We start from the raw sequence: 25,601 nt of genomic DNA, 5'->3' as shown, positions 1-25,601 counted from the left end.
TCAAAAAAGGAAAAGGGATTTTTGGTTTAGGTTTTAAAAGAATTGGCTTATTTTACTTTATCGTTCACTAGCCAGGGGAAAACTAAGTACACTAAATAGGTGTGCATGCTAATGCAAAAAAACCTCCTTGATACAGTGAAAGCCTTCTGAAGTCCCAAATTTAAGAAACGTGGAATCACAATTTTAAGAAAGTGTACAGAGTCAAATTAAAAAGACACATTGGGAACGCCCAGGGATTTCTTCAGGCTTCAGATCAAACATTTATTAAACCACAAACCATTAATCCAATATGTCAAGCCAGTATTTCCACGGGAACAGATAAAATCCTTAGGTCAGTGTTAAAGTTTTCTGACAATACTTTTTGTAAAGACTGGTTAAAAAGAATTAACTTTCACAATTACTGAATAGTACTGAGTATAAGATTAATGAAATAGAAATAAGCATTAAAATCTTTACTGAAATATTGTGGTTAAGCATAGTGCAGGTTGATGTATTTATTTTGTATAAGGTCCTGTATTATTGTTACAGGATGATGTGCATAAAACTGATCAGTAGTAGTAAGTAGTAGTTAATATTAATTTGTACACATTTACATTTATGGCAGTTGATACTTTTCATAGAGAGCATACTGGTTAAAGCTAAAGTCTGTTACTGCTTCTGAGAAATACATAGTTAAGTCTGTATACGTGTTGTATTTGTAGTTTATCATACATATATTTTCTTTCCACTTCTTTTCCAGATTCAGGATTTGCGGAAGTAACAGAGTTCAAAAAAAGGAGGCTGACGTATGAAAGAGTCCCTGGAAGAAGTGATGGACAAACACGTCTTAAATTCTTTTGAATGCAATGGAGATTTGCATACTACACATACTTTTTAAAATTCTTAAACTCCTTGAAGGGAAATAAATGAAATTCTTTTTTTTTTCATTTTTAGAGAGAAATTAGGGTTTGGGAATCCTTACTAATTCAAGATTCTTTTCTATGTTTTTAAAATTTTACCAAACAAACTAGTTCCTTGAATCTGGACAGTTAGTGCTTCTCTCTTTGTTCTCATGGGTGTTATAAAGGTACTTTATCAATTTTTATACAAAAAATAAAATATGAATGAAAAAAAACGAAACACTAAAGCTCATAGTTAAAGGCACCTATGTTTGCTCCCTGAGCATTGAGCTTTGCAAACTTGAAGATGGGCTAGATCTGCTGAATCTCAAGGCTGCTCATAAAGTCTTAGAGCTTTCTTGCATTTACAGCTGTAACCCTTCGTATTTGTTCCTTGAGCTTAGCTCCACTCCTTTCCTTCTGAAAGCTCCTTTAGAAACCATGGGATGAGTTCCTGAACTGCCTTTAATCATAATCAAGCTACAGAAACAACCTGTTTGTTTTGTGGACAAGATGTGCAAGATATGTTGAAATATAGGATTCTAGTAGATTTGATTCAGAGAACTAAGCTGTGACTGTAGCTCTCTGCATGATCTGGTGGGGTCCATTTGTTGGCATCTGCATTTTTCAACCTGCTGCAGTGCATTGGCAGGTAGGGAGATGAGAGTCATCTGAGAGGCAGTGCCAGATATTGTAGGCTACAGCTGGAAGAGGTAAGAGAGGGTTGTTTTTTTTTTTTTAAAAAAAAAGGCATCTCAGTTGCAAGCCACAGAAGAGAGAAGATAGAAGAATATCCAACCCCTCACTTTCCATCCAAAGATCTGGCAACGAAAGTGGAAATATCTGCGGGAGCAATGGTAGACAGTAACTCCATTCTGCTGCAGGAATGCATGCATGGTTTGCACAGGCATGCCTGCCAGCTCTAGAATGTTGGTGTCTGTTCAGTGGCCTTCAGCTGAGATGATTCAGTTTTCAAACTCACAAATCTTTTAAAGTTTGATGCAATGAAAGAAAAAAAAAAAAAAACAACGAAACAACAAACCACCAAGTTCAGGGTTATGCTTACAATAAAACACTTTCCTGACATTGAGCCTTCATTAAGCGCATATTCACTATTTGGATAAATAAAACCGTCACTTAGGAGAGAAAGCTTTGGTCTTTCAGAGAAAATGGAGTGCTGATTTTCGGCTGAGAATTCCTAAAAGCTATTATGACAGCAATTATAGCAATTTTATTTCACACTAATATCCCCAAATTATTTGTATGCAAATTGTTCGCAAGACTTTAGAAACTTTCTAGTTTGAAAGCTATGCTTTCAAGTGTAACATTAAAAGACTTTTAGTAGAATTGCAAACAAGCCAGAGTTTCCCTATTTTGCCCAGAATAAGAGAAAAACTTAAATAAAAAATGTGGTTTGCTTACTATTTCTGGCCCATTTTTGTGGTCACTTGCCCTAACCATTCTCCATCTCTGCGTCATGGGTTTGGCTCTGTTTTTCAGAACTGTGTCCCAAATTGCCAGGCCCAGGAATCTGTTCTTTTTGGGAGTGCAGCTCTACAAAGTCTCAGTTGCAGATGACCACACTTGAGAAAATTATAGCTGCCGCTGCCAAGCTATGTATTTATGTTCTCCTTCCCCACAGGCAAAGGGTGACAGCAGAACTTTCACATGCACAATCATGGAAGACTGGCTCAGATAATCTGTGGATCGCTTTGAAAACAAAGGCATGTTGCCTACATTAAATAAGTAAAGAAAAATTAAGGGCTGTCTTGCAATGACCCATTATTTTTTACTGTATTGGTTTATGACTCTGTCTCTCCCAGGTATGTACAGATTGACAAATTTATCACATGACATTCTCCCCCCCCATCAGTTTAGTGTGTATGAAAATTACTATTGCACTGTAAAGATGCACCTTTCTCCCCCCTCCCCATAATAATCTATAACTAAGAAGAATTAGGATGTAACTACTTCTCAGACAAAAAGGTTCAATACAAAACCTAATCACCGGTCCTCCATCAGCAGGTTCTTGGATCAAATTTGCAAACTGCTTAGTGATCAGGCAGGTGGCACCTGCAGATGGAGAAGACCCTTGTTGGTGGACTGCGAGAGATGGCAGTGAGACAAGGGGGCCTTGTGGCTCGTGTGCGGCACTTAGTGTACAGATGCATGCGCTCATTTAATTTGCTTTATTGCGGGCATCCCGTGGGACCTGCTGCCATGAGTCGGGTATGAAGGCCTCCATGTGCCGTGTGAAGAGTTGTGAGCTCAGCAGACAGCCCTCTTACATGGTCTTTGGTACAGGAAGCAAAGATGTTACTCACAGTCGTCCACCCTACTGCAGATGACACCTGTTAGAGCAGGGGAAGGAAAATGCAATGCTTGTGCCTGTCTAAGCCACCTTGGTGTTCAGTTCATCAAAAGAGTCCGTACCCACGTACACCTGCAGTTGGAGACGAGATGTTGTCCTGTTGACTGGGTAGGTAAGAGCTACCCTGTTCTGCTACCTACAGAAGCTGACAGCTGCCCAGGCTCATCAGGTTCGTTGGGTACCTCTAGAAAGGCGACCAGCAAAAGCTGAGCTGCCAAGATGCACGCTGCTTCTTCCTTTAGCCAACACAAAACACCCAGCAGTGGCACTCTTCGTAAAACTGACTCCTCACAGCAACCCAAGAGCCTCAATGCCAATCCACCCTGTTCTGGAGCTTGTTCTGCCCCCCAGCTTTTGTCACCAACCATGCCTGGGAGGGCAGAGGTGGCATTGCTGGCATCTCTCTCCCTGCTTGTACTCAGCAACTGAGCTGCAGGCTGCCCTGAGAGCAAAGGGATATGGCAAGGATGACTGGAATCCGTGTCTTCCTCCCGTGGGACTGCAGAACAACCACCAGGGTGGAGTGCTCCCAATCCCCCCATCTCACCACTGCTGCACAGGTCTTCCTACGGGCTGCTAGTGTGAGATGCGGATGCAGCCAGGACCTGCAGTGTGCTCACGTGGTGCTGCTCCTCCAACACCTGTGGACGGTGGTGCTCCAGCTGAAAGGTACCACACGGGACTGGGCGGGAGAGCCAAGAGACAGCAGCGGTTGAGACTGGCTGGCCAGCAGCGGCTGCAGTCTCCTGCACTCTGTAATTTGGCGGCTCCTTATGCCAGCTCAGCAGCTGCTCCAGAATACAAGCTCCACCTAGGGACACTAAGGAGGAAGGGGACCTGGGAGAGAAACAGATGTGGGGATGGCGTGGGGAGGTTTTACTGCGGGAGGTAAAAGAAATACAAAGGGCTTGCCTAGGAGGGAGTGACCATCCGCCAGATGCTGGCCACTGAAAGGCATTTGATGTCTACTCTCTTCCCTCTCCCACCCTCCCTGACCTGAGCATTTTGACCTCCATCTGAGCCTCTGATCACCTCTGCGCACGTAGGAATAACCATGCTTCCCCTGGGCTTCCGCAGCGTGGGCACGTGTTGAGTACTAGAAGAAAAACTACCATATTCAAATAGCCTACAACGAAATGAAGCCAGAGCAAAGGAAAGCTCATAAGGAAGGATGTTCTCTTCTGTACTCAGAGGCATAATGTATACTGGCAGTACTAGGACTCTCATTTCAGTGTCCTCCTGCAGGACAGCAAGCATGAAAATCCTTTGACAAAGACTGAACTGCCTGGAGGACACTCATTGCCCCATTTCAGTTAATATTAATGACAATTAAGTACTCAGATTGCCAACTTGTTCCTTACAGTTTCAAAATATGTAAGTGAGCCTGATAACGTTACTATTTGCCACAAAAATGGTAAAAAGCTATAAATAAGATTTTTCTATTAGTAATACACATTTTCTAAAAATCCAACAGAAACTTTGTCTTCCCCAAAAGCCAAACAGCTTGAGGCCTCCACTCCCACTGCAAAATCGAAGTATCCTCTTCCTTACAATATCTGCTCTTTGTTACAATTAAACAATGAGTTCAAAGCCAGTAGGGAAAGGAATTTTATTTCCAAACTTCTAAAAGATTAATACAAACAATAGAAAGTAGACAAAATTAAAAACCTATTAAAAAAGTTAGTTGTCCTTGTAAAAGTGGTCCATAAAAAACTGAAGGCAAATGACCAAGCACATTTTAGTTAAGTTTTGTGTATTGCAAACCTTGACAATTACGCATGCAACTATCTTTGGGTGTTCGCGTGTGTTTTTAGTGTCTGTTTGGTCACATTTTAAACATGTCGAGGAAATCCCACCACAGCAGTACCTTTACGAATACAAACTAGGAGAAGCATTACAGATTAGAAGTCTTGTAAGAAACATGCCTGAGGAATCAAGGCTGTGCTACACATTGTGTCCAGCAGTTTCCAATACACGTCATTTATGGTCTTAGATGCACGTGAAAAAAAACGTAGTTGGTTCCAGGTCTTGGTAATGGAAGCAAAATTCCCTCTGAGAACATTACTTCAGTACTAACAGTGTTTAGTTCTATACTTCAACGATTCACTTTTTGGATGTTGTATTTTGAAAAAAACAGATTAAGTTTTTACTACCATTCCGGTGAAACAGTTTACCAAGATGGGAGTAAGCAATTTGGTAAAAATTCATGTATTTTTCTTTTCTAAAATGTAAGCTTCTCAAGTAATATTTGTGTAGTTAGCATAGTGCAGTAACAATGGTGACAATTATGAAAAGAATAAGAGTTACATTAAAAAATTTAAGAACATTAGCAAAAGATAGTGAAGTACAGATACACAAGAACAAACAGATAAATATCTAGGATATCATTTTTAGCCACACAAAAGTTAGGACACAGAGAGAGACTTCTCTTGTGAGGGAAAGGCAGTTGTTACTCATATCATGCTTGAAGGCAGCTCTCCAATGGCCTTCCCTATAAGAGGAAAAAAAGGGTTTATTAAATGCTGTCTTCCTAAGGAGACACATTTCTCTTACAAATTGTAACACAAAAGCTCCTTTGCACTGAGAAAAAACGAATAAACACTTTCCTTTGTTGGATGTTGGCACCCTTGAGTATTATAAAAATTTTTAATTGGCTTTTCAACTTTGCTCTTATTTTTTATGATCCTAACATAACTAAATCATAATAAACTAAATAATTGATCTATCAGCAAAAGATGACTAAATGACGTCTTGGGCTGAGCTATGCATTTCTAAAAGTATCATAAATTAACCATCAAACTCGTTTGACAAAATATTTTGTATCCTCTCAGGATGGTGCAATCAAACTTGAATCCTAGAAATACACACAGAAACACAAACACACCAAAAACAAATATTAGAAAGGCTGCTTCAATAACGGAAGAACATGTGGAGCAGTCACTATCAATTTTATCTAATTTGCACGAAGAATTAAGGGTAGCACCTAAATTAATAAAATCTTCTACTTGTGCTTCCCCCCCACACAAGTTCTTTCCAGAAGAGCATCTCATGCTCCGTTGTTCTCTTTCTTCAGGTCCATTCCTGTTTTGTCCAACCTATGTAGAAACAACCAAAACCACACTATTGGTGAGGCACCAGCACAACTGCAACCTCAGGACCCCTGGCAGCGGGAAGGGGAAGATTTTGCAAGTATTTATGTTCTAGTTTAAACTCTGCCCTTAAAGAAAACATTAATTTTCACTTTGATAGCGCTGTCAAAGAAAGAACAGAATTCAGTGGTTCTTCCTCTCTCTGTAGTTTTTTCAGCTCTTTAGCAGGAACTATTTTTATTTTTTCTTTTAAAAAAGAGTAACCCCATCTGAATATCTGACTTCCACGTTCGTTTGTCATGCAGAAGAAATATGATTTTCCAACAAAAGTCATGGTGTGATCCTGCCCAAGACTACTATCATGCGCGGTCTTCCTTCCTCCTGCTGCAATCACTGATACCCGTGTGACAGGCGGCAGAAACAAGAGTGGGAACCTTGGAATTGGATCCCAAAGGTTTGCGGACACCGGACGGTCACCCACCCACCTGCTCTGCAAGTGTTCTGCAGGTACAAGCAATGCAGAGGGCTAAGGCTGAGAGAGTTCAGGGAGCATCTCGTCCTTCAGACCTGCGCTGAACAAGGGGGTGATGAGGGGCTGCCTCAGCTCCTCTCTGCTTCCACCGCTTTTGGTGCTGCACCATCAGTAAACGACAGAAAGAGCCCAAGGACAGACATGGCCAAATGAACTGCAGTCTGATGCTGGAGACAAAATGTATTTTCACAAGGTTCTTGATTAAGCTGTGAGCCGGTCATCAGAGCACACGCAGCTGACACAGCTTTGTCTTACTTCTTCATAAAACACGTGACTGTGTTTTATGTCCGGCTGTGTCAAACGCAGCTGCGTGCCACAGACAGTGGCACAGTTTTTATTATTTTGGATGCTGATGATGACCTTAAAGCTGCTCAAACAGAAAAACTGGCCAACCAAAGAAAAAAAACAACTTGTAAACAAAACCCCTCTAGAAAGAGCTGTAGGAAAGACACATGCTTCATTTGCCACACCTAAAAGAAACAGAAGACAATTTGTAGAGCCAGCAGGGAAGCAATGAACACTTTGCTACCAAGACCTTGACATTCAAAACAACTGTCGCCATGTGCCCATGTACCTCCTAGGGCTTGAGTTTCAAATCAGGGTTGTTGTCGTGGTTATCTGTGACTTCATTACCTGATTTCAGAGCAGAGCACAAGAGCGGGGTTCTCGAAAGGGATTGCTCCCCGCAGGAACCCCAACAAGCAAGGCATCTTTGCAGGCATTCTGCATACAATACTGCTGGAGTTCTGCAGCTGCCTGAGACACCTGTGCGGAAAGGAAAAAGAAAAACAAATCCAGAGCGGAAACTAATTCATTCACAAGCATCTATTAGGCATTTCCTCTCGAAGAACCATTATCAAACAGAGCTGGAGAGCAGCCAAGTCAGCTCTTGGATTCTAAAACACCAAGTGAATTCAGCACAGACACACATGTTCAAAGCGCCAATGAAACACACATGAAATAGCATTCTAGTAATGAGCCAGAGGAGTGTAGAGGACTGAGGTGCAAGCACAATGGAGTTTGTCCTCATTAAAACGCACAGGGCCATGACCACAATGTTTTCCAATCCACTCTACTGTTTTCAGTTTTATATTTGAACCCTTATATCCTCGGATAATTCATAAAAAGGATTTTTGTTCCCAAACAGTTAAGCAACATGGAGTGTAACAAGGAACGAAAGCAAAAAGATGAGGATTTTAAGTCCAAATTGCCACCTTCCCAGGGCAGTGAAGCAAGAGCTTCAAATCCACACTCTGGCCTCCAAAGAGGACAGTCCAGAGCTGCAGAACAAGCCCAGGAACTCAAAGGCAAGATGCCTCCAGCACTGAACTCCCCTGCTCTCCCTGTGGACAGCAAGTCAGTAGCGTGCCTGTATTTTCGAAGGAAAATATAGGGGAATTCCCAATTTTTCAGACACGAATTAGTAACAGCTGCAGAGAACTGTCAAAATACACACTGCCTGCTACATTTTTTGGAAAAGTAAATACTGAACATGTGGGTGAGAATACAAGGTCACTTCTGCCTTCTTACAGGACTCCTGAAATCAGGACTCCTGATTTTCCTTCCTGCACAACTTTGCAGTGTGGCCAGCGGAGGGACGACGCAGTAGCCACCAGCACCATCCACGCTCCCCGGCCTCCTGATCGAAGGGCCCAGCCAGGAGCCCTGGTGGGATTTTGGTTTTGGGCCATCCCATCTCAGAGCATCTGGAAGCGTGTGGGAAATCTGGCCTAGCATACACTTCCGTTTGCTGTTTGTCCTGTTCACCGCCTCCCAGCTCTCCTCCAGGACGCTCATCCCGGTAACTGCCTGAATTTACCCAGCAGCTGTCAGCATTTCAGGGATTTGTTAGGAGTGGCATTTTCCCACAGCCTCCCAAGTTCTCTTCGGCGGATTAAAGGGAGAGGCGGCCACAGCAAGGATCCCTGCTACTTTGCCACTCCTCCCTTCCCTGAGGAGAACCCCCTTCTGGAGGCTGCAAAGGTGTCTCCCACCCTGCCCAAGCCCCTTGGACCTCCTGCAGCCTCAGCACCCCTGCCTCAAGCAGAGTGCAGACTCTTTGCTAGTACCCAACCCCAGCCTCAAGAGGCTGCCCAGGGAAGCAGCTGAGGCACTACCCCTGGAGGTATTTAAAAGACAGGTAGACATAGTGCTTAGAAGTATGGTTTACTTTTTGTCAGAGTTAGGCTGATGGTTGGACTCAATGATCTGAAAGGCTGATTGACAGGCTGAGAGAGTTGGGGTTGTTCAGCCTGAAGAAGAGACGGCTCCAGGGAGACCTTATAACAGCCTTCCAGTACCTAAAGGGGGCCTACAGGAAAGATGGGGAGGGACATGTCATGAGGGAGCATAGCAATAGGATGAGGGCTAACAGTTTCAAACTGAAAGAGGGGAGATTTAGATTAAATATTAGGAAGAAATTCTTTCCTGTCAGGGTGGTGAGGCACTGGAACAGGTTGCCCAGAGAAGCTGTGGATGCCCCATCCCTGGAGGTGTTCAAGGCCAGGCTGGATGGGGCTGTGAGCAACCTGGTCTGGTGGGAGGTGTCCCTGCCCATGGCAGGGGGGTGGAACTAGAGGATCTTTAAGGTCCCTTCCAACCTAGGCGATTCCACGATTCTATCCTGGTGCTCCTGGAGAGACACAAACCTGATTTTTGACATCTGTGTGAGAATTATCCATATAGCAGCAGAATGTTCCAGGACAGATCTGCCTACTCTTTGCCTTACCTATGCCACTGTAACATTCTTCTTCGCTCCTCCAGGTCACACAGAAAGTACACAGGTTTTTGCTGAATTTCACCACCGGACAAACACGCTCCCTGCATGCAAGATACATGTGGGTACTTCTTTCCTACTTGGGTTTCCTCTTTCTGAAAATACTGTTCCTGTCTGCTTTTTTAGCTGGCAGGGTAAACAAAACTACCATTGGAACTTCACAGTATGGGATGTATTTTTAAAAATCCTTTCATGTCCAGCTTCCGCCTGAAAACACATTGTCTATTCAAAGTCGCCCAAACAACGTTTTCTGCTACCCAAGTTGTCCGCTAGAACTGATCCAAGTGGTTTTTCACCAGATGAATATATGCCTCACTGTTTTTACACTGCATGTCAAGAAACCCCTAGGTAACGCTTTTTATAAGACACAATTTTAATCATGCACCATTTCAGTTGTGATTATAAAAAGACCCAAACAGGTTTCTAGAACAGCAGACCTGGAAAGCGACTGCTGCGCACAGCGCTGTAAGAAAGACGAGACCAAGGTCTTACAAGGCCAAGCCTCCCTGGGGTACACGCAAACCCATAATAAAAACGTAGCCTTAAGAAGTCCAGCTACAGAATATGTTACCACCACAAAGCAACACCCAATAAACTACAAATGCTATCTTTTATGCCCCCTCCCCACCACAAAAAAAAGCGAGGAGGAGGGGGTACATGCCTCAAAATGAGCAGGAACAGAGATCCAGGCTATTGTTGGTGGTGTAAAGTAGGAGAAATGCCTAACACAGAAATGATTGACCAAACAATATCCCTCTTGCCACAAGAGCCTACATTTTCACTCTGCATCGCACCGTTTCTCACAGATTCCCACACATCATTGCAGTGATAAACAGCAGTCACTTTCAGTGACTCAAACATCTGTCGACTCAGTATTCCCTAAGAAAATTTAGTAACGTTAATTAATTGATCAGGATGACATCCAAAAGCCATAGTGGTTTCACCTTGTAACGGGCACTTCAAGTTTTTCACTCGCCCAGGACAGGAATACTGATAAAAAATATTCTAAAATATTTTTAAGTCAGTTAGCTAAGTTTCTGCAGCTCAGCATACCAGCACTGCGGTCAGACTAAGGAAGCTGGTGCTTTGTGACTGGCCAGAGAAAAATGGCGAATGCACGGAGGTGATGAGAGAAGAGGAAAATGCAGGACACAAATTAATTTGACCTTCATCACTTCACAGCCTACGCTGGATTTTCTGTGTGGCTGGAAAGAGCAGTTTTCGGGAGGCAGCTGTGAACCCCCTCCATCCTGCTGGGAACCAAGAGCAGCTCTGCATGGGTGAATTTGGGCTGTCAGAGGCGAAAAAAACAAACGGAACCTCGAGAGCTGGCAGAGGACAGGACCGCCGCGACAGCCTGCCTTTGTCTGGAGAAGAAGGTTCATGCATGCGTAGAAAATCGCCTGATTTCCCCCAAAGAGCCGCAAACCCGCCGGCGCTGGGGGGCGGCTCCCCGCGACCCTGCTCCCTGGCGCACAATTAACGAGGAGCCGCTGTAATTATTTACGCCCCTGTAATGATTTTTACAGCTCCTTCCAGCAGGGAACGGCACTGGCGCGGCCGCCAGCCGCGGCTCGGAGCCCCCCCGCCCCGCCCCGCCCCGGGGTACCCGCGCCCCTCGCCCCCTTCCCGGGAACGAGCGGCTGGTCCCCCTCGGCGCACCTTGATCCTCTCCACGGCCGCCTCCATCTTCAGCTGCTCCACCAGCCGCTGCATGGTGCTCAGGCTGCCGCCCGACGACATGGCCGGGACCGGGGGACAGAGGCCGGCGCGGCTCCGCGGGGACCGGGCTGCGGCCGCTCCCGCTGCCGGCACCGCCGCCGAGACGCCCCGGGGAGGGGCCCGGCGCCCCCCGCCCCGCCCCCCGGCCCTCCCCGCGTTGGGGCGGGAGCGGCTGCGGCGGTAGGAAACCTTGGTCGTTAAATAGGACGGGAAGAAAATATAAAAGGGGGAAAGAAGAGGAGAAAGGGAAAAAAAGGGAAGGGGGGGGAAGGAAAAGGGAAAGAAAGTAGAGGAAACGGGGGAGAAAGGGAGGGAAAGGAGAAAAAGAGAAAAGGGGGGAAAGGGGGAAAGGAGAAAAAAGGGGGGGAAGAGAAAAAAGGCAAAAAAAGAAAAATATTAAAAAAGGGAAAGGGGGGAAAGGGAAGAAAGGGGCGAAATGGGTGGAAGAGAAAAAGGAAAAAAAGGGAGTAAAAAAGACAAAAAAAGGAAAAAGGGGGGAAGGTGGGAAGAGGAAAAGGGGAAAAGGAAAAAGGAGGGGAAGTAAAAAAGGGAGGGGGAGAAAAGAGGGTGGGAGAAAAAAAGAGGGAAAGAAAAGGAGGAAGGAAGGGGAAAAGAAAAAAGGGGTGGAAGGGGGGACTTGGGAGGGAAAAGGGAAAAAATAAAAAAGGGGTAAGGGGAAAAGGGAAAGGGATAAAAGGGGGAAAAGCAGAAAAATAAAAAGAAAAAATGGGGGAAAGGGAAAAAAGGGAGGGAAGGGAAAAAAGAAGAAGAAAAAAGGAAAAAAAGAGGAGGAAAGAAAAGAGGGGGGGAGGAGAAAAAAGAAGGGGAGAAAAAGGGAAAGATGAAAAAGAGCTCCTAGACTTCCTGCAAAGATTTAATGAAACCTCAGCTCTGCCCACAGGCAGGCGGTGGGTCAAACTGCCCAGCAGCTGCTGCCCGCGTTGCTGTATCCCCCTGCGCTGCTCATCAGCATTTCACTGGGGGACACAAATAACTCACCTCACTTTTTGGCAGGGGTTTGCCAGCCATCGGAGTTTGCCAGACTGTTAAGAAGCTGTCAGGATGAAGCTCGCAGCCTTAAATGATTGCTCTGAACACAGGGAGGACCAGCCATGGACGTGGAAAGGACTCGTGCTGAACGTGAAAGGCCCTGGCTCTGAATACCTTTTTGACATTGAGTGAAACGTACATTTCACCTTATATACACTATATACTTGAAAGCACATACATGCTATGAAACAGATACAGTTCTTTGAAAAAAGTTGATAAGAGGTAAGGTGGTTGTTCTTCAAATCCTATTACCTTGTCACGTTCTTCCACACAAAGATCTCACTGCTACCCAGTACCAGCAATACTTGTTCACACAAACACTTCTCTCTGAAGTCATCTCAACTTTCACTGGCTTTACTGGATACTATTGTAACTCTCAGCTGCCTCATTCCTGCTTTTTTTTTTTTTTATAATTGCTTTGTCAGATTCATTTCAAGATAAAATAGGTCCTGAAAATTTATGCCCAGCAGACAGACATCAATTAGAACTACAATGAGGTGTTAGGCTAGAAACACTCAGTAGCCTCAGCTAACAAGGTGTCACTGCAGCGTTGACAGCTTGGTAAAGACACACGAGATTTTTCTGTCCTTTAGCACAGAAATGTGGCTGCACTGCCACCGCCCAGCAAATTTTTGCTGCATCCCACAAATTTATGCCTGCATCTGTTTGTGTTCAAAGAGCTCGTATGTTGAGAAGACCAGGAACTCCCAAGTCGAGCCTGCAGAACGGCCCATTTCCAGCGGCTCGTACCACACCTGCTGACTTTCCTTTCTCCACTCACTCGGTGTTTACAGAGACGAGACACTGTTGCCGCCGAGAGACACGCTTGTGTCCTCCCCAGGGACTGCCCCTCCATTGCATCAGTTTCCTCCTGTAGCATCAGGTCAGGAAATCAATCTTGATTAGAACTCACTGAGGCAAAAAGGGAAAACAGGTCTGTGTTTTGACTGCTTATTTGTATAACCCAGATAGTTGGCTTGGGAGGGAAAGGAGGGAGCAAAGTGAGGCACGAGGGCAAGGGCAGAGCTCTTAGCCTGCAAAACGGTGGCCACTCGTTTATATCCTGATGCACACACGTGCCCAGTTCTTTTGCAGGTGTAACTGTCTTACCTGACAATCAAAACCACTTTATTTGTGCTGACCTTTATTCCCTTTGTTTCTATCACAGCAACTTCATCATACCCCCTCCCCTCCTACAGGAGGCCGACTGCGTTTTGGTGGATGAAGCACCAATACACCCAAGCTGTGAAGGTCTCTCACGTCATGAGCATCTCCGCAGTGTCCCTGCCACACCACTAGTGTCTCAAAGATGACTTCATGAAAGCAAGCACAACTTATTCTAGACACCTTCTTTAACAAATTTTAGATTTGAATTGACCATTAAATACAAAGTGAATTAAGTTTATAGCTACATTACCTGCAGCAGAGATGAAGGACAAATCTCTCTTCAGTTTTACTAATGCACACAGAAGTTAGCTATTTAGCATAATACTTCTAATATGCTTTTGAATATGTATTAAACACAAAACTGAGACGACATTCCAAGAACTAGTGAAAGATAATCTAGCAAAAGACACATAGAGAACAGAAACTCTTTCTCAAAAAATGAGGGCAGGTCACCTTTGCAGAATCAGAAAAGTCTTGCTTCAAAAATGGATCAATTAGCATTTTTAAAACTTTTAGCTATTACGGGCTTTGGCAGGAGTAGCAAGTTCAAGAGCTCCTCTCCCAGAACCAGTCTCCACAGAAGCCAGCTAACCTAGCACCGTCCTCAGCAGAAACACTTCTGAGGAATTTGTTTTTACAGATGTGATAAACAACAGCAGAAGCCCGGTCTGACTACACTCCTCACCCACCCCTTCCCCAGTAAAATTCCGTAATAGAAATACAGTAACAGAATCCCTTTTACCAGCAAATCACGGAAACTCTGACCTGGTCTGAGTTACAGAGGAAACCACAGCATGCTGTTGTGCATTATTTATTCTAAGTACTCTGAGGTCTGATCAGAAGAGATACACATAAAGAATACTTTAGATTTAGAATTTAAAACAAGTTCAGTATGTATATTATATAAACTTTTATTTACATAAGGCATCAAAATTGCCCTTTTTAACAAAAGGGTCATTTTCCCTTTTACCAATACTTTGGTGAAATAAACGTCACATTTAGTAGACTAATATTCACTGGTATACTTGTTCTGAACAAGCAGGTACAATCCAACACACAAGATGAAAGCAAAAGATCTAAGCACACTATTTCATGAATCACTCTGTAGAACAAAGACTTAAGGCTTGTTTGCATCACGATGATGATCAATCATGCATCATTTATTCCCACAAAGAACAAAATTAATTTCCAACTGGAGCAGGAATAGCAAAAGAAGTAGTCCGGTATAATCCCCATATTGTCTACATCAAAAAACAATTTGGCATCTTAGAAATTAGATTGAAAAGTAGAGGGGAAGAGAGAGGAAAAAAGGAAATGGCCCTTGCTTCAGAATCCTTTATAAGCATTTCCAGTGTCCGTTCGCAGGAACCCTTCAGTTTAAAAAGGAAAAACAGGACTTTCAAGGACTGATCTAGAAACAGTTTCAGAAAGACTAAAGTTATAGTTCCACTGATCATGAATATGAAATATGTAGAGAAAATACATTGTCTGGAATAATGAATTCCACACAGATCCCCAAGTAAATGTCATATACACATTGAGCTGAGCCTGTTTAATAGGTCTGATTTATAAAAACAGTAAACCTGTATTATTTTTCGGCCTGATTTAATAATTCCTGAGTTTTAGATCACTGCTGAGCCACAGCAGACAAAACTCTGAATGATGTAGTGAAAAGTTTTGCAAATCGCTTTCAACATTAGCACACATTTTGTTCAGCAACTTTCAGTCATCAATAAAAGTCAGTCTTCCGGGTCCTTCATTTTTCATCCACCGCCGATACCTCTTCCATCGAGGATCCATGGCCATCTTCTTCTTTAACTCTTCCTCTTGTTCTCGTTTATAGACCTGATAGACAGACAAAAGTTTTTAGTAAGGCTGAAGAAACAGCCTAAGTGAACCCCAAGGGGGGCGTAAGCATTCGCAGTTCCACCATTGACCAGCTTACTGTTTTTATAGGAGACTGAACTGCCACATAGAAGCAGCCCTTGACCAACATCAAGCCTAGGAGTACCCTTCAGCCAAGAAACCTACTGGCTGTAGTTGAGAAGCTCTGTATTTTTGCCGAGAGCAGAACTACCTCCTTGTAAGACGGTGCTGCAAGCTTCAAAACCCTTTTTTGCTAAAGAACTAGATGCTCATGCATTCGACCAAATAAAATTTACAGTAAAGAACTGCTAATGCTCAGAAAGCTACATTTTGAGTCCCGTTTCAGCACACATAGTGTTCAATGCAGTTGTTCAGCTCCTCACTGTAGTTGTTTTCCCATTTCACAGTCCTTGTCTAGACAGAATACTACTATGGAACTTTTTATGACCAATTACATTTCTCAACTAAGTTAGTATCTCTGCATTAAGTATTGGCAGTACCAAATGAGAAGTAATTACATTCTGCCAAGAAATGGTGTCATTGTAATGAAATCTACGATTATCAGCAAAGTCAAGTATCTAAAAAAAAAAAACAACAGCATCTGCATTTTCATTCTGGAAGGCAGTTTATGTAGACACAGCCAGTGTAAATCTCAACACCACACAGGTTTATATCATCTCAGTGTCATCTTACTTCTTCCCATAAGGGAATTAAATGTAAGGTTCTGCTACACATGAGCAAGATTTTAAAAATATTATAAATGGCTTTATAAATACATCAGCTCAATGTTCAGTGATCATACAGGTTTTAAGAATTATTAGACAAGTAACAGAGGGGGGAAAAAAATATTGCAGAGCTCCACACTGTACCTGTGTATTGAATTCTTAGTCTTTCCTATCCTAAAAGGATGCTAGAAAACTGAACAACATGCAGATAGCCATCTCCAATGATCAAAGAACAGAAAAGCTTTTGGGGAGAAACACCTAAGCAGATTTTTCAGCCTAAAAAGATAGGACTAAATTTCAAGTAAGATATGGTATTGGTACACAGGAGCATAGGTAGCATGAGAAAAAGAGAATAAAGCATGATTATTTTCCATTTCCAATAATACAAGAACCAGCAGGTGTCTGTATGGCTTAAAAAAACCCAACTTCTACACGTATTGCTGAACTCATGACCAGATGGCACAGCAGACACTGGAAGTTTTAATGCATTCACGGGAGTGACTAGATAAGTTTATTGAAGAAAAACTCATTAAAGCAATTACCTACAAATACGCCATTTCCTTTTCAGGAATTCCCAAAGCTGCAAATTATAGTGGATTGCTATATGGGTGCAACTTTCACGTATTTTTCAGTAAAAATCAACAGCTGACCACCACAGGAGATGAGTCTGGGATAAACAGACATCACTTCTGGCAAATAGAGCTCTTTTATATTCAGTGACTAAATAGAAACAGCACGGATCCCAAACCATGTCATTTTTTTCTCTACAACAGCATATCCATCCTATCTTACTTTTTACATATAACATCTGCTTTGACTAGTAACATTACTTGATCTCTCGACTTCCAGATCATTTTCTAGCAAACCCATTGTAATTCAACATGTTTATGTACCTGTTGGCTAATCCTTTCCTTACATTAGCATCAATTTTGCTATTTTCCTCTTCCAAGTTTCTAGAGTAATCCACACCTGCCTACTTTTAAAGAAGCATTCTCTAATCTTTGGTGCCCTGCCAGCAACAAAGGCAGTTCCGCCACCATCCCATTTCTTTCCCCAGCATATGCAGAGCTGCAGCAACATCTCCTCTTCCCCTTAAGCAGGCCAAGTTTGTGTTCCCAGATTCTCTTCCCACCCAGATGGCCCACATATGAGCTTCTGTGGAACAATGAAAACGTTTTGTCAGTCTGCCACCCCCCAGCATCCCAAGTCATCCTGGACTGTAAATTCCATGCTGTGGCTAATGTTCTTTCACTGGTTTAAAGATTAAACCAGTGAAAGATTAAAAAAAAATAAAAGATTAAAGATTAAAAAAAGATTAAAAAAAATAATTACGTACTGACTATTTAGTAGCTGGCTATCCATGGCAAGAGTAGCAGTTATGCCCAATGGTATTTCATATGTCATCTTTACTTGAACAGGTATACAGCACAGCAAGAACAGTCCCTGGCTAACTGAAGGCCAAAGAACAAGGCCTATCAAGGGACAGCTTAAAAAGAACGAGTTAGGAAGTAACAGCTTAGAAGACTGATGAAACAGGAGTTTCAGATGATCCAGGTAATCCTCATTACAAATTATTACTGTTTGGAGATCATTCTTCAACATACTGTAATAATTTTGTCATACCACATAGTTATAATAAAGCCTTTCATCAGATTAAACTAAATCTTGTATGCATAGATTGCCTAATAATCACGGGTGGATTGAGCAAATCCCTTCCTGTATGCATGGTCACAGTCAGGAGCTGATGTCTACCAGTCCATGGGCATAAAAAGTCGAAGAAAACACAGAAAGTGGTTGTCTAACAGTTTTCAATTCAGAAAGCAACAGCTAAAATTGAAGCAATGCTTAACACAACCCCGTCCCAAGCACCTTCACAAAATAGCCGTTCTGACTCTGGGAGTGCTGGATAACTAACATTAGCTTTTTCACCAGAGCCACCCACCTCATAGTTTTCTCGTATCCACAGCTGCCGTTCAAGAAAGGTCTCTTTTTGGTGATCTTCTAGGCTGTCAAACTGAGACTGAGACATTTTCATGTACCTCCGTATGATATATAGTTTCTCTTCCACACCGTACTCTTGCCCTTTAATAGTGAAACAGTAAATCCACCAACAGTACCAAGCTACGTATTTGCACAAGTAAAAAGGAGCAAGAAGGATCTGAAATAGAAGGATATCATATATCTTGGGCTTCTGATAACCGCCTTTTATATCTATTTTATTTTTAATAATGTCCTTGATGATTTCTTCCTCTTCTTCACGAATTTCTTCTTTAGACCGCCTGTTCTTGCCTTTTTCTTTAGTTTTGTTGAGTAAACCTTGTTGCCTGGCAATCTCAGTAGCTTGTATACGGTATTTTGGCACTGTAGCTAGGTAGTTGATAGCTTCATTGTAACTACTCCACCAGCTGAAGAACTGTAATTGAAGAACAGTGCAAGTAAAAAAACCATGTTTTTATACAGACACATTCCTATTTGGAGGTTTGCCAGGAAAAGTAAAATAACGCTGTCATACACCTTTAACCACAATTACATTACAACAAGGGTAAAAACTGAAGGTAACGGCACTTCTTCTGCAATATTACAGAAACTATAATTATTCCTGCAAACTTAGTAAGGCACCTGGAAAATAGATGTATAGATGTGTATCCCATAGCAATATACAGTGATGAGGACGGACAAGCAGACACTGTTCAGATTGGTTTTGTTCACAAGAAGACGGTGGCCTCCTGAAGGTTAATGCTAGGCTGTGCTGACCATTCTCAAAAGCCCCCTTGGATTTATCAATAAAGTAGCTGGTATAAGAAATTTCATTATAAAATTGTTACCCATGTAAAACATTTAATTAAACATGGATTAAGTATGTGACAATCTCATTAGTCTGACAGGATTCACGTTACAAGATTCAACATCCTGCTCTAATCTCCAGCTACCCTCTGAATTTCAATGGCAAAAAAACCCCAAACCTGAACAACAAACCAGAAACACAGTGCATGAGGTGAACACGTCTTACTGAGGCAACTTTTTAAAACAGCAGCATTTCACACTGTTCACCAAGATAAAGGGCAGACATATACACATTATACAACCTTAACAAAGGCCAAGAAGCAGAAACAACAGAAAGCAAGGGAGAGGCAAATCAGTTTACACAGACTTTTACACTGAATTTGCTATCATCTGGCAGCTGGACTGCAGGAACGCGAGCGTCTCCATTTACAGCCAAATTTAAGAAATAAGAGGTGAAATGAAACCCTGCCATTGGAAGTAGGTCTGAAGAGAAATTAAGTATTTGGCTGCACATACAACTGGAATTTCTTATTCCAAGCTCTCAAATTCTGATCAATGTATTTTTGTTTTAACTTCCAATATCTCACTAAAAGGTGAGCTATCTGCACCACAGAATAAGCTGTACCTTCATCTCTTAAACTTCTTGGGTATTTTTAATGACATTTTGAACCAGTAACCTAATAGATGCTAAACAAGAGTTATGCACCTTCTTCCACTTAAATATTTGTCAGCAATAGCACAAGTTTTCTCACCTAAAACAAACACAGGGTGTTTCCATAACTTTGGAACTATCACCTTCAGGGCAAACTTCCCTGAACCTGCTTATTTGCAGCGCTCGTCCTGCCTGTGCTCAGGAACAGGCTGCTCGCAGCTTGCCACGAAGAACTAAGTAACTCCTTTCAAAAAACTGCACTTGTCTCTACGAAATATCCTACCACGGAAAAAAACTAATCTCTACCTTTGTCCAAGGTACCAAGGGCAGTCAAAAAACTGCTCAGCACATCCTGACTTCAGACTTGTTATGGATGCCACACACAGAAGTCTACCACAGCAGACAGGACGAGCGTCCTCACTGACACTGTTCAATACCTGGCACATTACGAGAGCTGCAGATACTTCTCTTCCTGTTCAGAAACTCACGGAGCAGTGTCATGTAAACACGGAATCTTACCTGAAACACGGAGATAGCACACACTGTAACTAGGATCACTATTCTGACATCCACTTTAGGTGCCAATCTTCTGCTGTAGTAGTGATAATAATGCCTGTAATACTCTTCAGGATGATCCAACATGTAGTCATAATCTTTACGTGTTTCTTCATCCTGCAGGATGAGACGAAAAACATGCATAGGTTCAGATCACTGTTTTCACTTACTCTGTTATAGCTGCATCTTACGTCTCACTAATGACCACGCTGCTACAAAACTGGCAATAGCCCAACCGAATATGAAATGCAGACAAAATCTTTGGTCCTTTTCTCATATTGTCAATTAATTTGTTCTTACACTCATCCGCCCACGCACATCTGACATATGTGGTCTTAAATGAATAAGCACGAGCTGCATGAAGACATTTAATACTGAAATAAAGAGAGGCAACTGAAATCCACATAGTATGTATTTTTAACTTCAGAATGGGAAATCCAGATGGACTAGAGTTAGTAAGTATCGCTCAGGAAAAGATTTTCAGATGCAGAACCTATTAAAGCGATTGTTTTACAAATCTTTTAGCATTAGCTTACAGGGCTGTGGAATCTGTCCAATGGAAGGCCATTTCAAAACCTCATTGTTCTCATTTTCTTGGAGTTTCTCCTCATTTTCAGCCATGTAATTAAGAGATGAGAAATTTAATTTTGCCATCCTCAGTTGCATTGCTTTCCTACGCCCAAAAAAATTCCCTTTTTTTCTCCCTTGCAGCCTTAAAAGTCCTACAGATTTCTTCCTTCCATTCCCGAGTCCCATCCTGAGTCCCATTCCTGAGTCCCAAGCCAAGCATATTTTGCCCTGATAAGCCTCCCTTGCAGATTCTATATGCTACTTGCGTCACTGTTACTTTTTCCTTTAAGGGTATACCCCTAAGTTAAAGCCCAGTCGGTTCATTCTAAATAGAAAAGGATTTTCAAGAGAACAAATACTAAATAGAAAGAGATTTTCAAGAGAACTGTATCCTCCCCCCTCTACTCTTGGACTGGCTATTGCAGAATGTTTCTGGGGGTTTTTCCCCCCCCCTCCTCCCTGACTGCTAGTGGGAAACAAGACGGCTAAGCCCACACAAAGGAAAGAAAACCTAGAGCTGCAGATGCACACAGCGTGACCCTGTGAGGCTCCAGTCCTGCTACAAGAAGACGACACCTGCAAGGTGTGCAGGTCCAAATTGGGGCAGGATCCCGACGTTTGAGCCAGATCTCTTCCCATGGGTCAGGTGCATCAGGCGAGCCACATCTCTCCAGGGACAGACACAGCAGGTGAGCTGCAGCCGTCCAGCAAAATTTGGGAGGGAGTGATGTACCTTGGAGCATAAGTCTTATGAGGAGCAGCTGAGGGAGACGGGGTTGTTTAGTCCAGAGAAAGGGAGGCTGAGGGGAGACCTCATTGCTCCCTACAACTACCTGAAAGGAGCCTGTAGCCAGGGGGGAGATCGGTCTCTTCTCCCAAGTAACAGGTGATAGGACGAGACCAAACAGCCTCAAGTTGCGCCAGGGCAGGTTTAGACTGGATATTAGGAAAAACGTTTACACTGAAAGGGTTATCAAACATTGGAACAGGCTGCCCAGGGAAGTGGTGGAATTGCCATCCCTGGAGGTGTTTAAAACTGGTGTAGATGTGGTGCTGAGTGGCATGGTTTAGTGGTGGTTTTTGTCAGCATTAGGTTGATGGTTGGACTAGATGATCTGAAAGGTCCCTTCCAACGGAGATAATGCTATGACTCTACCTTCCCGCGTTTTTTTTTTTTAAAGTCACGGCTTTTCTCCTGGCAACACGCGGCTGCTTAATCTCCCTGCCTGCGGCCAAGCTCTTGCCCTACGCCACGACGGGTAGTCGGAGCCCCGGTAAACGGCACAGAGAGGAGAGCAGCCTGCCCCGGCCGGCGTTAGCCCCAGCCCCGCACCTGAGGGAAGCGGCGGCGGCGGGCGGCCCCTCCCAACCCCCGGCACGGCCCACCCGGGGCGGCCCCCTCCGCTGTCTCTTACCGGAGCGGCTCCGGCCGCGGCGGTGGTCCCGCTCTCTCACCTTGAGGGTCTCGTAGGCGGTGGCGATGAGGAGGAACTTCTCGTGCGCCGCCTGCGGGCCGCCGCCGGCCTCCCCCCGGTAACGGTCGGGGTGATACTTGCGGGCCAGCTGCCGGTAAGCGCGGGCGATCTCCGCCTTGCTGGCCTGCCGGCTGACGCCCAGCACCTCGTAGCAGACTCGCCGCCCGCAGTACAGGCCCTCCGTCAGGCCCCGAGCCCCCCGCGGCAGCAGGACCGCGCACAGGCACAGCAGCCACAGCCGGGACGGAGCCGGGCCGCCGACCGCCGCCATCTCGCCGCCGCCGCCGCCGCCGGGGCCCGCCCCGTGCGCAGGCGCGCACGGGGCGGGCCCCGGCGGCGGCGGCGGCGAGATGGCGGCGGGGTCCCCTCAGTGGGGATCGGGCCTGTCCCGCTAAAACCACATTAAAATCATGGAGTTGTCTCGGTTGGAAAAGACCTTTCAGATCACTTCGTCCAGCCGTTGATCCAAACACTGACAGAACTAAAACAAGTCCCTCAGCAGCACGTCTAGCCGCCTTTTAAGTGCTTCCAGGGATGGTGACCCGACCGCTTTCCTGGGCAGCGTATTGCAATGTTTGATAACCCTTTCTGTGAAGAAATTTTTCCTAATATGCATCCTAAACGTCCTCTGGCATAGGTTGAGGACGTTTCCCCTTGTAATGTGGGAGAAGAGACTGACCCCCACCTCTCTACAACCTCTTCTCAGGTAGTTGTAGAGAGTGTAATAAATAGAATCATGTTTGTTAATCAAATCAGGCTTTCTTAAAGGCTGGTGAAAACTTACACTGTTTCGACTCTTCACATACTTAAATCGCAGGCATCCAGCGTGCTATCTGGTGTACTTTGATACCTCAAGGCCTAAATCACAGGCATCCGGTGTGTTTTAACACTTCAAAGGGAAGAGCTAAGTTGTGAGATAAGCTGAAAAGAGTCTCCCCAAGGACACTGATAAAGATGAGGAGCTTTCAGCCTCACGACCATCAGGAGGCGGGACAAGACCGACCCCCTAGCAACACGTCGCTCAGACACAGAATATACCAGGATTGACACATATACGGGAACCAGAAGAGTATATAATCAACTACTTTCGGGAAGTGGGTGTGCGCCGTTGGCGGAGCAAAGACTCCCCGGCCGCCCAGCGCTGTTTTGCTTGCTGCCGCTTGCTTAATAAACTAATTTGATTAATTGGACTGGTTCCTGTCAATTATTGGGCCACAATCTATAACAGAGAGCGAGGTCTCCCCTCAGCCTCCGTTTCTCCAGGCTAAAAAAACCTGCCTCCCTCAGCTGCTCCTCCTTGTTCTTCAGACCCCAGTCCAGCTTCATTGGCCTTCTCTGGACCTGCTCCAGCACCTCAATGTCTTTTGTGAGGTGTTTGACCCAAAACTGAACACGGTATTCCAGGTGAGGCCTCACCAGTGCCAAGTACAGAGGCACGATCACTTCCCTACTCCTGCTGGCCACGCTATTCCTGATACAAGCCAGAATGCTGTTGGCCGCCTTGGCCACGCGGGCACACTGCTGGCTCATACTCAGCTGTCTGTCCACCAACACCCCCACGTCCTTTTCCACTGGGCAGCTTTCCAGCCACTAAGCAGATCGATGCTTGACGCTGGAAAAGTCCGCCACAAAAGTACCGGGCTCGCTGGAGAACACGTGCTGTTCTTCTGCTCGGGATGAGCATGCATTGTACACTGCCGGGCTCCTCTGCCCGCCCCCTTTTTGCATTAATAACTCTCCATCATTTCCTTGAGAGATGGAGTCCGAGTCCCAAATCTGCTTCCTCCAAAAAATTCCACCTCCTTGCAGTGCATTAGAGTCCAGACCCTCGGTGTCAAGGGCTGACACTCAGCTCCTTGGGTCTTGAGCTTGGCAAATAGAGCAAAAATTGTCCACAGCTGGTTTTGTCAACCCCCCTTTTTTTTTCTTTCAACCATTTTCTGCATCCATTGGGACAGATTACCAGCCAGTCCCATGTGGGTGGCATTAAAGAAGCTGGCCAGGGGACATCGTGCCATGCCGCCAGCTGCCAGGAGTACCCCGGGGGTCTCTTCATTTGAGCATCTGGCTGACACGCTCCCAGCAGAGACTGCCGGTGGCACTGGAGGACTCAGGAGAAAGACGCTGTGTGGGGTCACACCTTCCTCCTGCAGCCTGATCAGCCCCAGGCTCAAGCATGAGGTGTTTTACAATGCAGATTTCTCCCTTTAGTTAATGACTTTGGAATACAGTAGCTCAGCAGTGACAGTATTGAACTTTTTTTTTAAGTGGGATTCCTCAGGGAATACTGGGGCTAGTGCTGTCCAACATCTTTGTTGGTGACATGGGCAGTGGGATGGAGTGCACCCTCAGCAAGTTTGCCAATGACACCAAGCTGAGTGGGGTGGTTGACACGCTGGAGGGAAGGGATGCCATCCAGAGGGACCTGGACAGGCTTCAGAGGTGGGCCTGTGTGAACACCATGAAGTTCAACAAGGCCGAGTGCAAGCTCCTGCACATGGGTCAGGGTAATCCGAAACACAAGTACAGGCTGGATCAAGAATGGGTTGAGAGCAGCCCTGAGGAGAAGAACTTGGGGGTGTTGGTTCATGAGAAGCTCAGCATGAGCCAGCAATGTGCACTCGCAGCCCAGGAAGCCAACCACATCCTGGGCTGCATCAAAAGAAGCATGGCCAGCAGATCAAGATAGGTGATTCTGCCCCTCTGCTCTGGTGAGACCCCACCTGGAGTACTGTGTCCAGCTTTGGAGTCCTCAGCACAGAAACGACATGGACCTGTTGGAGTGGGTCCAGAGGAGGACCACGAAGATGATCGTAGGGCTGGAGCATCTCTCCTATGAAGACAGGCTGAGAGAGTTGGTGTTGTTCAGCCTGGAGAGGAGGAGGCTCCGGGGAGACCTTCTAGCAGCCTTCCAGTACCTAAAGGGGGCCTACAGAAAAGATGGGGAGGGACACTTCATCAGGGAGTGGCGCGACAGGATGAGACATAATGGTTTCAAATTGAAAAAGGGGAGATTTAGATTAGATATTAGGAAGAAATGCTTTCCTGTCAGGGTGGTAAGGCACTGGAACAGGTTGCCCAGAGAAGCTGTGGATGCCCCATCTCTGGAGGTGTTCAAGGCCAGGCTGGATGGGGCTTTGAGCAACCTGGTCTACTGGGAGGTGTCCGTGCCCTGTCCAGATGATCTTTAAGGTCCCTTCCAAGCCAAACCATACCATCCTATGAATTTATGGTTTTATATTCTGAGGCCTCGGGCTGAGGCAGCCACAGCCCCGGAGCCGGGTGAGGAGGGCAGCCGGGCAGCACGCTGTGGGCAGACCCGGGGCTGCGCCAGGATGCGGGCTGGGATGCGGCGAGCTGCGGGCCAAGATGCGGGCTGGGCGGGGCCG

General features: G+C 44.9%; 3 protein-coding genes across 3 annotated transcripts in view; 1 reads left to right on the top strand and 2 right to left on the bottom strand.

Moving 5' to 3' along the window:
• SHOC1 (shortage in chiasmata 1) overlaps window positions 1-1,159 on the top strand; it is a 53,528-nt gene extending 52,369 nt beyond the window's left edge. The window contains exon 29 of the mRNA XM_074568880.1: window positions 740-1,159. Within this exon, the coding sequence (XP_074424981.1) occupies window positions 740-840 (101 nt within the window). The 3' untranslated portion in view covers window positions 841-1,159. The remainder of the gene's footprint in view (window positions 1-739) is intronic.
• A 3,680-nt stretch (window positions 1,160-4,839) lies between these two features.
• On the bottom strand, window positions 4,840-11,495 carry GNG10 (G protein subunit gamma 10). The gene is made up of 3 exons (XM_074570161.1): window positions 11,309-11,495; window positions 7,504-7,635; window positions 4,840-5,740 (listed from the first exon to the last, which is right to left on the bottom strand). Exons 1-2 carry the CDS (start codon window positions 11,387-11,389, stop codon window positions 7,510-7,512), a joined length of 207 nt encoding a protein of 68 aa, XP_074426262.1. The 5' UTR covers window positions 11,390-11,495; the 3' UTR covers window positions 4,840-5,740; window positions 7,504-7,509.
• Window positions 11,496-14,383: 2,888 nt separating this feature from the next.
• On the bottom strand, window positions 14,384-22,505 carry DNAJC25 (DnaJ heat shock protein family (Hsp40) member C25). Its single transcript, XM_074570159.1, has 4 exons — window positions 22,193-22,505; window positions 20,132-20,284; window positions 18,119-18,589; window positions 14,384-15,430 (listed from the first exon to the last, which is right to left on the bottom strand). Exons 1-4 carry the CDS (start codon window positions 22,481-22,483, stop codon window positions 15,308-15,310), a joined length of 1,038 nt encoding a protein of 345 aa, XP_074426260.1. The 5' UTR covers window positions 22,484-22,505; the 3' UTR covers window positions 14,384-15,307.
• Window positions 22,506-25,601: the final 3,096 nt, after the last annotated feature.

The sequence above is a fragment of the Larus michahellis genome, chromosome Z (assembly GCF_964199755.1).
Source record: "Larus michahellis chromosome Z, bLarMic1.1, whole genome shotgun sequence".
Lineage (NCBI taxonomy): Eukaryota > Metazoa > Chordata > Aves > Charadriiformes > Laridae > Larus > Larus michahellis.
Note: the sequence above shows the minus strand (reverse complement) of the source record. Positions and strands in the feature narration are given on the sequence as shown.